The 14,753-nt window shown below is 39.2% G+C and overlaps 1 protein-coding gene across 2 annotated transcripts in view; it reads right to left on the minus strand.

Moving 5' to 3' along the window:
• Window positions 1–338: 338 nt before the first annotated feature.
• Window positions 339–14,753, minus strand: part of tmem222b (transmembrane protein 222b) — a 22,055-nt gene continuing 7,640 nt past the window's right edge. The window contains exons 2-6 of one of the 2 annotated variants that reach the window (XM_057355306.1): window positions 7,934–8,018; window positions 5,462–5,493; window positions 5,252–5,348; window positions 4,959–5,089; window positions 339–3,765 (exon numbers count right to left, since the gene is read on the minus strand). In XM_057355306.1, the coding sequence (XP_057211289.1) occupies window positions 3,678–3,765; window positions 4,959–5,089; window positions 5,252–5,348; window positions 5,462–5,493; window positions 7,934–8,018 (433 nt within the window). In that variant the 3' untranslated portion in view covers window positions 339–3,677. Of the gene's footprint in view, window positions 3,766–4,936; window positions 5,090–5,251; window positions 5,349–5,461; window positions 5,494–7,933; window positions 8,019–14,753 lie in introns of both variants that reach the window. The other variant, XM_057355307.1, reaches the window with a different exon arrangement.

The following is a 14,753-nucleotide window of genomic DNA, read 5'->3' on the forward strand; positions in this document are numbered from 1 at the left end:
GGTCTATAGACGTGTTGGGGACAATAAACAATGAATTCAACCCGTCGCTCTTTTGCCGGCCCAGAGGGATTAAAGGTTTCCAGGGCAACCGTTCAAAGAAGCGCGCGAAAATAAATCAAGACATTTTAAATGGCACAGATATTTTTTGACAAGCTGTGCTAATATTAAGCCTATGCCTATGGAATATGATTAAACATAAGATGTTTAATCATATTCCCTTGCCACCATTATCAGATGAAGACGTTTATTAAATACAATCCTCCCAATAAAGAAAAAAAACCATATATACTATATTATAATAAATCTTTTATTGATATCAATAATCAACATTAAACACATTCATAAACGATGTTGTTACTGGCAGATTTAGTCTGGTAATTGATTAATACACAAATGCATATACAGTGATTTTGTTTCCATTGATATTTGATGGCTGAATTTTGCCGTTAGCTAGTGTATGCATAGTGGAGTTTTTATTAATCGGTCTTCTTAAGGTAAAAAGAAGGAAACTTAAAATAAAGTGGATGGGTAAATACTCATAATTTAAACAGATGTAAAAAAAATTGCTTCAAGACAGATGATGCATTTAGTCTCTTATATTGCAGTTATTTGCATGGAAGGTCTATGGAAGTCAGGGTTAACAAGTAAAAAGTCATTTTCACCACTCTGTTCCTCTAGTGTTAAATGTGCTCTAACAATATTTTAAGAAATGGTTGAACATGAAAAACATTCTGCTCCATCAAAGTCTTGTTTATCCAACACTCAACAGCCATTTGTAAAAGAGAGCAAACACTGCATCTATTCAAGCTGGTGTCAGTCCTTTAGAAGACAAAATACACCATTAAGATAGTTTTAAAACTTTGCTATCAAGATATGTTTGATTATTATCAAGATCTATCTAGAAAGAAAAAAAGAACTAACAATGCCAACTGTTAAATACCAACCAGCAGGATCAGACTTTCTTAATAAACACATACATGCCTTTAAGTTTACAGAGGTGCTAACAAGCCAAAATAAGAGAGAATGCACTAGTTTATGAACAAGAATCTATAATAATGGAACTGGAATAATAAAAAAACTATGACAGTTTGTTTGCAATTGTGTGACGTTAACACGATGAGCTTGATTACAGCATATAACCATTGTAAGTTTATTGTTAACACACCAAAAAGGTGAAGATTGGCATAGAGCAGAAACGAGAAGTTTACTAATAAAAGTGGATTCTAATATGCATTCTAATACAAAAATCATTTCCCTCACTAAACTACAAAACATTTTAATGCCTTAAAATAGGGGTTTTGCAGTGTCTTGTCTCCAAGGTTTTATCCTCCCTCCTCAACTACTGTACATCCACCAGTTAAACTCTTAACAATGGTGTCATAACTTTGCTATAATCTGATAATCAATTTATTACAGCCTGGCATGACTAACTTTTTTGTTTATTAAAAAACAGTTATTGCAAATCATATTGACTGGTAGTATTATTTTAATACATAACTTGGTCTCTTTTCTCATGGCAACAAAATACCTTATAGGAATCAAAATAATCACGCTTTTGGGATTTTCTTTGTAACAACTGGCTGGAGGTAAATTACATCTAAAGAGTAATATGAGTTCATCAACATACCAAAATTTGGTCTAGCTAGCTCCTGGAACTGGTATAGTTTTGAAACAGCGGTTTCTTTGTATAGATCATACCAGAAAAATTCCATCAATTAATTAATTAATATTTTACAATATATAAACCTGCGAAAAGTTGTCCGTTTTTAAAGACTTTGGGATGCAATGAAAACACCAAAACAGTTGCTTCTGATCCACCACTTCATGTCTTTGAAGACAGGAAACCAGTAGGTAAGAATGTTAGCGAAATCCAAAGATTTTTCACAGCGTCTCTCTAGTCTGATTAGCTCTAGCCGGTACCAGCAGGGGCCACACTCATCACACACACCAGCCCATCTGAAGTTGTTTAGTGAGCGTCTCCAAAGAGCTTAAGATACTTGGCTACCTGCTGGTCTTGGCAATACTTCCAAAGAGGGAGAGAGTGTGAAAAAAGAAAAATGTGTAAAGCACTGGGCCCAGTGATTTTTCTGTTTGAGTGTTTAACAATGGAGGGATCTGATTCAGACACAGGAGCCATGGTAACAGAGTTTGTGTCAGAATCATGGTATAGGTTTAGAGCATGCTTTGACTGGTGTTTGAGAATAAATGAAAAGATAATTGATACTGAGAAGCGATCTTTAACAGTATTTGGCAGAGAAGTGGAGCTATGTTGTAGATTTCAGTAACTAGTATAAATTTAAACAGTTTTTTGCCTTTTGTGTACCCGCTGTCTCTTCATAAATATTACACAAACCCTTGACCTTATGGAACACACATTTACATCATACAATTAATAAAAACCAACAGTTATTATGACAGCATTTCATTTGATATTTCCTGTCGAAACAAAATCGGTAAACACTAAACATTTTTAACAGTTTAAACAATAGTTTCTGTATTTGGCTAGCTTTTAGACTACAAACGCATTTTAACAACTAGGAGTTCAACATAAAATAAACATGAATCATTTTTACTTTAAAATATACTTTTGGTCTAATTATTCATGATTCATAATTGCATGTGAAAAAAACGCATTCATTTAAATGTAATGACTTGTTGACATATTCAGCAGGACCACCTAAGCCCTCAGATTCTGGTCTAGCTCTATTCTGGTATTGCACAATTGTCATGATGCATTCAGTCCCTGGTGAATAAAATCGAATGGGCTACTTTTCAGCATCACATTACAGAAGTAAACAAATAGGTTGTGAATTTCACTTTGACATGAAAAGTGATCTATGTAATATAATAATAGCTAACCAGGCATTTTGTTGCAAAGGATGATTCTTACATATACAATGCAAACAAGACCTTGCTTGGTAATTAACAGTAAGTTTTCGAGTGCTAACCTTCAAACATAATTATATTTGTTACAAAATAGAACAAATAACACCTGAAATCATGCCAATCTAGTACTGTAAAGAATTATAAGTAAAAGCCATTCAAATTGTTGTAAAGCCGCAATGTTAAGAATTGCCATCAAGACAATTATGGAAGTATCCCGTTTTAATTTAAGTTCATATTGAGAGGGTTCATATTCATGGATATTTTAAAAGAGATCAATTTCCAATGTATTTCAAAGCATTTTCTCTATGCTATACTGTGTTCTCAGAAAGAGAACATAATAATGAGAAATGTTTAGTCCAGTGTTTTAAATATGATATTATTAATATTTGACATTTCAAATTTAAAATGTTATTTCAAATTATTTGTTCTAAATAGCAATTATAGTTTAGAGATCAAAATGTAACCAAACAATAAATGAGCACCATAACTTTCAAGAGTGACACCAAAGTATGCCTTTGGAAGACTTTTTAGAGAATAGCATTTTGTACATCACCACAAGACACTGAAGCCATGGCGTATTCGCTTTCTCTACCCTATGACAAAGAGGCCTAGCATTAGATTTCAAAGTTATGCTCCTCTATGTTTTGAAGAGTTGAACCGGGTTGTAGGCACCACCTCTGGCCCAGTTGATATTCATTGGAGTCCCACTTTAAGCTGGAAAAGTGGGTCTTTTGCAGAGCGCTGGGCTTTGTACCCAGCCAACCACTCCACCTCTACCTGACCCTGCTAGGTCATCGCAGGTTTAGAGATAGGGCCACAGCCAGAATGACACTGATCAAAATGAAGAACGGCAGCCACGTCTTTAGAAATCCCACACAGCTGTACAAATTAAAGAAAGATGTTGATAATTAAAGTCAAGACATGTTAAAGAAATGCGTATACACAAGAGGTGTTTATGTAAAATTCACCAGTGCAATGCTCTGGTGCTTGGTACGCTGTCCGTTTAAGGTGTTTCAAGTAAGTGTTTAGCACATTACTTTGTGGTAGCTAAGGTATCGTGGATGATTGCAGGACATTTTTTGGATGCTCTATGTGTCGCTAGTGTGTTTTGAGTGGCTGCTATTGGGCTAAAAATAATGATTTACAAGTTACAGTTATAAGCTATATTTTTATATCAAGCCATCAGTCACCTGAACAATAATAGTTAATGTGTAACAAACACCAATTTAAACAGATGTCACAAAGCATGATGAATTAAACATGATTTGAAATTATTTGATCAGTCAGACAGTCTCTTCCTGTCAGTCCTTGGTTACAAAAAACTGCAAAATGAACCAGGCCTTATAATGACAGTTAAAAATTTGGTTCTGTGTGACTACCAATTACTCTACATTCTGATGCAACTGCCACAATCTGAAAGTTGAAGTACAAAATAGCTGCATCATCAGCTCAGTTCCTTTCTCAGTGACTGACTGAAATAACCATTCACATAATAAACAGTGACAGACGCTAACTGAACTCTTTGGGCTTGGAGTAGAATGCACTCAATACAACATCTTCAATTATACCTAGATGCCTTTGGGAATCACTACTAAAATCACACTACCCTTGCTTAGTCCCTGATGGCCATACCAACTGGTACTCTGAAGAAAGCTGTGTCTGGAACAATCCCTTATTAAACTTGCAGGGTGGACAGTTTCAGGTGCTCAGGCATTTTTAGCTGACATCCAAAACAGTGCACTGGGGCCAATTCTTCAGTCCTGAACTATGTCTAATCATTCAGTGGAGAGGGTTTGATAATGGTATTGGGTGAAGTTGGCAGCAGATCTAAATCTATAGGATCTGATTTCATGTAAACGTTTCTCACATACTGTAGCTGTACGATTCTTCACTGTATGCAGACTGGACATGTACCCAGACGCCTGAAAATGTTTAAGGGCCCTGAAGGCATACTGTTTTAGAAACATTACCTGCAACAAGACAGTTGAACTAATCCCTTTAAACCAATAAATTAAAATATTTAAAGTATCTGTCCATGTTCATTGCTTACCCAACTCTTAAGATGTCCTCACCTGACGTGTTTGCCATGAATGAGAGCGAGCAGACAGAGGTTCACCATATTCCATGATGTGCTGTTGTCATAGCGCATCAAGTTCAGAGCCATGGCAACGTGCGAGTGACAATTGTCACAACATAGGTTGTGCTGGACAACGAACAGAGATAATTGTCAGGAGGCTAAATTGTAGTTTATTTACATGTATACTAATAAAAACTACTCCCAGGCACTGCAAAAATGTAATAACCGATAGAAGTGCACGGGAGGTGTGTGGTTTCTAGAAATGAAATGTAGAAACACACATATTACCATTCTCTGTTTATACTCTTCGCAGGCATTGTGAACGGCCGTGTCCCAGGCGTTAGATCCACTGATGTACACTTTACTTGCATCCAACATCCAATACCTGAGAAAAAAAGGCAGAGTGTTAAAATATGTAGCATGTCTATTATACTGTATGTATCATACAAGGTCTACCCCTACAGTTCAGGACTTCAAAAAGATGCTCCCCAAACTCACTTTGTTGGTCTTCCAAAAGCCATGTTGTCCTCCTGCAAAAAAAGACACAAGTCAGTGCAGAGTGTCAACACTTTCTAAATAAATCAATCTAACTTTGCATCTTGAGAGTTTTCACATTAATAAGGATGCTTCCCGGGGATGATATGCATCTGATCAGAACCAGATAATCCCGTTCCATAACTCCATCTGCCAAATTTATTTGGTACTTGGTAAAGTGTACAATTTTTAAAAAACGAAAATATGTTTATGGCCCAGTAAAATGTGACTTTATGCCGCTATCAAACATTACCCATGAAGCAATGTGAAAACAGGACTGCACACAAATAGTAGCTCTTGAGAAATGACCTTTTGATTTATATTTCACAAAGAGTCTGAAGTATCTTTTCAGATAACCTGATGCCACATTGCCCTGCTCATTCCACATGCAAGACAAGCTTTAGTTCCTGTCTGCCACGAGCAGAGTTAAGTGCACTAGACTGCGGTGCACTTGAATGTGTGCTTGTCCGTGTCACAGCAGGTCAAATAACCACTTCTTGTGTTACTGGCTCCGCTCTACCCAAGATGTTTCCCTTTTGCTTCTGTCTTGTGTTTCTGAGAGATTTCTGTTGAAAAAGATAGTGTCCTAGCCTAAATCCATTATATTATATCAACTTGTCTTTTGTTTGAATAGCTTGTCTGAATTTGTATAGGATTCTTGCAATTTATGAACAAGCAGTCACATCTGCCACATAGTTTTATTAAATACCATGTGCATTATGGGATAGACTTGCCCTGATGGTGAATTCTGGGATAATACCATTTATTTTTAAAAAGAGGACTCTAAAACTGTGGAAATGTCTGAGAAGATGGCAATTTGTAACCCAGACAGCTTACACAGGACAGACATGGAGCTTTTATCACATGTCATATTACAGCATGATACCTCCTCTGCTCAGCACCTTTGTGCACAGGTACAGATTGTCCTTTTGGAAATAATAGGACAAGTCTGTGCAAGGTCACCAAGATACCTAGTATTGAACTTTCTAGTGATTACCAGTGGGAATGGAATTTAATGATATAGGAATTTATAGGAAAAAAGACAGAGGACATTTTCTAGAAGAGCACTGGGAACTGAACTTCCATGTCAGCATGAGGCTGTTTGAGATCTCGAGTTTTGCAGTGACAGAGCAGTGACAGACAATATATTGGCCTGGATAATTAATTTGGTCATAGAATCATTTTGAGTGATTTTTAAGTGAATTTTGTGTTTAGCAAATCAGTGGACATGTTATTTGCTATTATACCATGGTCTGTCTGAATACTCGATTCTGATTGGCTGGACGGTGTGCATTTAATGCACAGGTAGTTCCAATCAGTTTGACTACTGTTATAAATGAATGCACTGCCATTAATGTAATAAAATCTCACAGGATCTACACAGATCGGACGTTGCGCTTCAAGTGCTCACAGAAACAGCACCTAAACTTGTTGCCAACGTTGCCCTTGCGAGTCTGGACTGGGGCTAAAAAGGAGCCCTTGACTTCTTCTCCAAAAGTGAAGAACGCTTCGCCAGAATGCCTTTGGCACTTGCGTTCCGGGGATCCTACTGAGTTCATTCGCGTTCTGGCCCACATTTAAAAGCGGCCCACTGGAAAAAGTCCTGGTACTGCAGTTGGCCAGTCTGCCTTGACCCGTGACATTCATTCATAAACATCTGCATTAAATCCATTAAAAAAATGCTATATCACAGCTTCACTATTCACACATCTTTCTCTCTTTTAATTATTAAGTAAAAAAATATATAATTCATTCAAATAAATGTAATCCTATTGCACTGTATCTCTGTGTCGGATTTAAAGCGGGCGCAGTGCTAGAAATAATGAGCCGTAACTGTCAAAAATAATTGTAGCACTGCAAAACATCAATAACAGCTTTGACTTGTATTTAACTTGGCAAATGACCATGGTATAAGTGGGATAATCTGCGGCTAGCTGTGCATTAAAGGATTTTAATGCACTTCGATTCGGGTGGTTCTTTGCCTCCGAGCTGTGCATTTAAATTCTTTAATGCACAGCTAGCCTTGGATTATCCTTTACTTAATGACTTGTTTTGTTAATAAATATAGCGATAAATTAAAGCGTAAATTGCATCCCTATTATGTTTGAGCTTGAGATGCTGTATGTAAGAGAGAACTGCAATAAAACAGGGTTGAAAATGTCATAACTTAATTTTGTATGTTTTTGGGGCACACAACTTTAGTAACATTATAATTACGCCCAAGAGGACAAAATAAAAAAGCCATGTCATTGGGACAATGGAGACTATGCCCATGCAACAATGCCATTTAAAACTGACTATAATCACAAAAATAGCACAGGCTCTCTAGATACTGGCATAATTTATTGAAAAAATAAATATCAGTGGTAAAAACTGAAACACTATGGCAGAATTAGAGAAAATAAGAAACACTATTTTGGGGGGTCTTGTACTTACTGAGACAAAGTACGGCCCAGCAAAGTCCCGGATCACTCCAGAGGAGGTGCAGATGCCCATATGCCCAATAAATGGAAACAGCCACCTGAAACAAGTAGGATTAAAGTCACATTAAAACCCTTTTACTTCTTATTTTCTTTTAAAACCAATTTGTTTTTTGTATTTATGTTAGTCGCATTGGAATGGGAAGTTGTAGCAGGACATATCAAAGGCCGACTTTCTATTACTGTAAACTATCGATTAATAACTGCCGTGTCTGACAGCTTGAACCATGAATGAAATCAATAAAGGTATTTTATAATATTTTTACCACCAACCTCATCTACATTAGTAAACCTGACAGAACAGAGGGGGATGAAAAGAAAAGCTGAGCATTGTGAACGATAACCTGAACGGCACATACCGAAACCTCAGGAGAGGTTGACTGAACACATGTCAACAGTATGTCGTCAGCTGGGTCTTCTGAGCTCTCCTCATTCGTCCGTACTTTTCACAGTGACAGTTAACTGCTGTAATCTATGTCAACTGGCCTATTGTTTAGATTTTTCCACCAAAAACAAGTTATTTTTATTTTATAAAGAAAAGAAACCGAATTGCTGTGTATGGAGTTGTTTTATTGAGGGGTTCTGTACAGTATTTCTGTGACTGTATAGACCCCTTTTGCATCACGATTACATCACAGCATTAGCTGGAGGCAAAACAAGGGGAAAACTGGAGGCGGCCAATACAAACCATCGCACAGAGTCACCTACATAATAAATTTAAAATATCATCTTGCTCTGTTGTTAAATGCCAGAATCGACAGATTACAGACTCTAATCTGATATTTTAACACATACCTGCTGCAATTGCCAGAAAAATGACCACAATTGTAGTTAAACACAATAAAAATCACCAGTAGAAACAATCTTCAAAAATGCTGCCGTTTTCACCGTAGACTTTATATCACTTAAGTTAAATAAACTCCTGTCTTTTGTTGGTATGGATTATGGTTTGGGCCAGGGGACTCTTTCTGCCTCCACCTACATGCTCCGCCCACAAAAATGCATCACAATGTTTACTAACAAAAAAGGGGCCTACAGGGGCCCGTTTCAATAAGGAGGTTCAACCAACCCTAGGTTAAACCTTGAACTCAAGTGTTGGTTTACTTAGAAATTAGAAACTTTGAGTTTTTGGTTTCAGAACAGCTGATTTGAGTTAGTTCAATTTACTCCGGGTAGGTTTACCCTGGGTTAAGCGCGTGCACATAAAAAGCCATCATCAACGGAGCTCCGATATTACGATTCACCATGGCAATGGCACCAAAAAGAGCAACATGGCGGCAGAAAGCACTTGAGAGTGAGGCACACTTTCCGCTCTGTATACAGTGGATTTACTGATGTCCTGAAAATGACTTAAGTTTAAATTAATAAATTGATAAATGTACCAATAAACAAACAAATTAATCATTAAATGAATGAAACTACAGAAATAATAAAAAAATCGAACGTTCTCACTCGCCATGAGTGCTCTAGTTAAGAGAATAATACGTCATGGTGTATAGGACACCTGTAGGCCATCAGATTCTCGTCTGGGGGAGGAGATGGAAATAACCGACCAGGTTAGGTTCACAGAGTAAGTTACTATAGTTACTGACTCTGAGTATAAGTTACCTCTCTTTTAGAAACGGGCTTGAGTCACCCCGCTTTCTCGGGTTTGACATACCTCACATTCTGAAACGGAAAACCCAGAGTTTCGCCCATTTCAGGGTTAATTTACTCAGAGTTTTCACTAAACCTTCAGTCCTTTCTGAAACGGGCCCCAGGCCTGTATATTTGTGTAGAAACTGTTATCAGTGAACACCGTAAAACACATATAGCACTACAAATTAAAATGTCATCTTGGATGTATCAACACCAGTGTTGGGTGTAACTAGTTACTAAGTAATTAGTTACTGTAATTTAATTACTTTTCCCTTGAAAAAGTAAAGATAGGGATTACTCTTATTTTTTCTGTAATTTATTTACAGTTACTTCTGATGTAATTAAACTAAATAATTTGTGTAACATGTGTGTGTGCAGAAGAGGAATTTACATCAACATTCAAAGTCTAACTTTAAAATCTGTGCTTTAATGTATAATTCTAACATTTGTAATTAATAATAATACTTTATGTAGTTTTATATTATTTATTTGAATTAATTAAAAGAGCTGTTTCATGTCTATCCTTGAATCACTTAACTTATCAAGGTTGATGTAGGATATAGAAAGTAATTAGTAATAAGTAACTAAATACTTTTTGAAGAGAGTAACTTGTACAGTAATCTAATTACATTATCGAATGTGTAATTAGTAACTAGTAATTAATTACTTTTTCAGAGTAACTTACCCAACACTGATCAACACAATGATTATGTTGTGATTTACAGGAACTGTTTAGCGTTTTTAAAGACTGTGTGTCAAAAAGAGAGAACATCTAAAACCAAGATATTCACTTCCTGGATTATTTTATTCTGTTTGGTTAACACCGTATAAATATCTGAATAAAACAGCACCAGTTGAAGTAGAGTAGGGCACACGCCAACAACAAAGCAAGAGATGATGCTCACACTAGGGCTGGGCGATTTGGACTAAAATCAAAATTTCGATTAATTGAACATTTTCTCTTGATTACGATTATTGAACGATTATTTTGTTTATTTTTCTTTGTTTTTGGCCTGCATAGATCACTGACAAGGTTTGTAGTGTAAATATGCCCAACTAAAGGTAGGGTATTTTTTCTAATGAAACATTTCTAATCTCATGTTATTTTTAGATAATCAAAGAAAATACAAAGTATGTACAGTCGTGGCCAAAAGTTTTGAGAATGACACAAATATTAATTTTCACAAGTCTGCTGCCTCAGTTTTTATGATGGCGGAATTGCAATTGAATTTTATTGTGAAGTACCTATTTGCCATGAAAATGAACTTAGTCCAAAAAAAACATGTACATTCCATATCAACCCTGCCACAAAAAGACCAGCTGACATCATGTCAGTGATTCTCTGGTTAACACAGGTGAGAGTGTTGACGAGGACAAGGCTGGAGATCACTCTGTAATGCTGATTGAATTAGAATAACAGACTGGAAGCTTTAAAAGGAGGATGGTGCTGGAAATCATTGTTCTTCCTCTGTTAACCATGGTTACCTGCAACACGTGCAGTCATCATTGCTTTGCACAAAAAGGGATTCACAGGCAAGGCTATTGCTGCTAGTTGCGAGTTGAGCTAGTAAGATTGCACCTACATCAACCATTTATTGGATCATCAGAAACGTCAAAGAGAGAGGTTCAATTGTTGTGAAGAAGGCTTCAAGGGCGCCCAAGAAAGTCCAGCAAGCGCCAGGATCGTCTTCTACAGTTGATTCAGCTGCGAGATCGGGGCACCACCAGTGCAGAGCTTGCTCAGGAATAGCAGGCAGGTGTGAGTGCATCTGCACGCACAGTGAGGCCAAGACTTTTTGAGGATGGCCTGGTGTCAAGAAGGGCAGCAAAGAAGCCACTTCTCTCTAGGAAAAACATCAAGGACAGACTGATGTTCTGCAAAAGGTACAGGGATTGGACTGCTGAGGACTGGGGTAAAGTCATTTTCTCTGATGAATCCCCTTTCCGATTGTTTGGGGAATCCGGAAAAAAGATTGCCCGGAAAAGAAAAGGTGAGCGCTACAATCAGTCCTGTGTCATGCCAACAGTAAAGCATCCTGAGACCATTCATGTGTGGGGTTGCTTCTCAGCCAAGGGAGTGGGCTCACTCACAATTCTGCCCTAGAACACAGCCATGAACAAAGAATGGCACAAAAACATCCTCAGAGAGCAACTTCTCCTAACCATCCAAGAACAGTTTGGTGATGAACAATGCCTTTTCCAGCATGATGGAGTACCTTGCCATAAGGCAAAAGTAATAACTAAGTGGCTCGGGGACCAAAACATCAACATTTTGGATCCATGGCCAGGAAACTCCCCAGACCTTAATCCCTTTGAGAATTTGTGCAATCTTCAAGAGGTGGGTGGACAAACAAAAACCTACAAATTCTGGCAAACTCCAAGCATTGATTATGCAAGAATGGGCAGCCATCAGTGAGGATGTGGCCCAGAAGTTGATTGACAGCATGCCCGGGCGAATTGCAGAGGTCTTGAAAAAGGGTCAACACTGCAAATATTGAGTCTTTTCGTAAACTTAATGTAATTGTCAAAAAAAGCCTTTCACACTTATGAAATGCTTGTAATTATACTTCAGTATACCATAGTAACATCTGACAAAACATAAAAATCACTGAAGCAGTAGACTTATAATATTTATTAATAATAATAATAATATTTGTGTCATTCTCAAAACTTTTGGCCACGACTGTATGATTATTTACTGAACATTTCGAATAATAGACATCTTTGTGTTATTTTTTGGAAAATACAGGGTCTGAAGACAGGAGAACAAACGCAACACAAATCAGCAAATCATCTGTCTGCATGTGTCGTGAGAAATGGGGTGTATTTTAGGACCCTGCCTGGAGAGGTGTCACGTGAAAGAAACAGACAGAGTTTTTAATAGTTGAACAGAGCTTAAAACTCATCAGTCTGAACGTGTTTCATTATATCTATATTTTTCACAATATGCACATTTTTGGACTAAAACTCTTGTGATTACTAAACGGGAGCAGACCTGGAAGAATGTCTCGTATCAACTGTACCTGTCTTTCACGCATATTACATAAACACAGAATATTTGATTTCCATTTTAATCGGGTCATTTAAAAGTAGACATTTTAAGCTTTCTTTAGACATACGTTTCATGTTTGTGTGATAAGTATTTGCAGAGTTTTGGATCAGTGACGCATTTCAGAAATTACTTATGTGAGCGGTGTGGAGACGGCTGATAACGCTCCCTGTTTATTTTCTTTATTTTACAAAATAACAACGCTTTGTTGCTATTGTAAGCGTACAGACGTAAAAGTAGACAACTTACAGTTTCTAATAATGTCTTGCATATATGTGTATGCCCAAAATAAATTGAATATTTTAAGTTTCTTTTGCTCTGATAAGAAAAAAGTGAGGTATAGTGGCACGCGTCAACATGGATATTAAAGGGAAAGTCATCGAAATAACCGACATTGAAAAATCAGCAACGAATTGTTATAAATTATACACACAGAATTTCTGTGACATGAATGGCAAAAGTATAGTAAGTCAATTTGACACAAACCTAAGACTACCAAAACCATGTTATGTGGCAATGCCATTGTTGCTTTATCCAAGTATCACAGCTACCATCCTGCCAGATAAAATCCCACCAACAGAAGCCAGAAGAGACCCACAGACATCATTAGTTTCCTTTAAAACCAATACATTCCGCATTGAAACCAATAAATCGATTAGAACTTTTGTAACGGTTACTGTTGTATACTCTTAGTATTGAACCTTTAAGGGCTCAGCATACTACATTCGAAATCGAAAAACGACCGTCTGTGACCTGATTTTGAACAAAATCTGGTCCAAACGACAATTCGTTTCACTAGTTTGCAGCAGCAAACCAAACAGAACTCTCCGGGAAAGTTCGTGTTGGCCGGTAAACANACTGGCTCATGGGAGGCAGTCCATGGGGGAGGGAAGGGGGAACAGTCTTAGTCCCCGGCTGCACTCGAGGGCACAGTGTCCTGGGGGACTTAGGGGGAGTCCTGGGGGGGACAGTCTTTGACCATGGGAGTTTCCCAGACACCTGCTTGGCTGCCAGACTGGGGACCAGCTGGACAGGGCTAGACGCCGGCTGGAAGGCCGGCTGGACAGGGCTTGACGCCAGCTGCTGTACCGGCGGGGCGGCCGGCTGGAAGGCCGGCTGGGGCGACGGACTGGACGCCGGCTGGATCACCGGACTGGACGCCGGCTGGATCACCGGACTGGACGCCGGTTGGACCACCGGACTGGATGCCGGCTGGATCACCGACTGGACGCCGGCTGGATCACCGGACTGGACACCGGACTGGACGCCGGACTGGACGCAGGCTGGATCACCGGCTGGGACGCCGGCAGCTGCTCCGGCAGGGAGGGAAGTCCGTGCTGACGGCCGCTGCCTCTTTCTCTTCAGCCGAGCCGCCCGCCTGGAGGTCGGCTGAAGGAAAGAGGCAAAGGGTGCGACTGGCTCCGGCTGGGACTCCTCAGACGTCGAGCCCCAGGACTCAAGTCTCCCCCGCTTCCCGCCGAGGTTCGCTGGCGACGGAGAGGACGGTGTGGTGACGCCCACAACCCCGATCCGCAAGGGACCGTCCTCGGGGATAGCCGCCAGCCCCTTGAGAGACTCCGCCATGGACATTCCCCTGGGCTCCTCACGATTCATCGCGAGTTGGACCTGGTCCGCGAAGCCCAGGGGTCTCAACCGGCACATCTCTGCTGGCTCGAAGGGTTCATCGAGGCAGCTGTTGAATATTACCTTCAACTCTGCCTCGGTGAACCCCGAGTAGCGCACGGTGGACAGGAAGTCCATGGTGAATTCTTTCACGGGGGTCCCCCTCTGGCGGAAGCCGAACAGGACGTGAGCCTGGCGGCTCCTGTACGCCTCGTCCGACTCCATGCCTGCTGGGTTCGGTGTTGGTTCGTGGATTCTGTCACGACGGTGCGTGGAAGAACCCAAATGCAGGCAGGCGTGAAGGGGTTAACAAAACGAGACTAATAAATCAAAACAAAACACCCACGAGGGGGTAACAAAGACAGGACTAATAATAAAACGGAAACAAAAATACTTCCCACGAGGGGGCAAGACAGCAGGACCAAATAACTAAAAATCAAACACGACACAACGACTTACAAAACAC

Source organism: Triplophysa rosa, linkage group LG16 (assembly GCF_024868665.1).
Source record: "Triplophysa rosa linkage group LG16, Trosa_1v2, whole genome shotgun sequence".
Lineage (NCBI taxonomy): Eukaryota > Metazoa > Chordata > Actinopteri > Cypriniformes > Nemacheilidae > Triplophysa > Triplophysa rosa.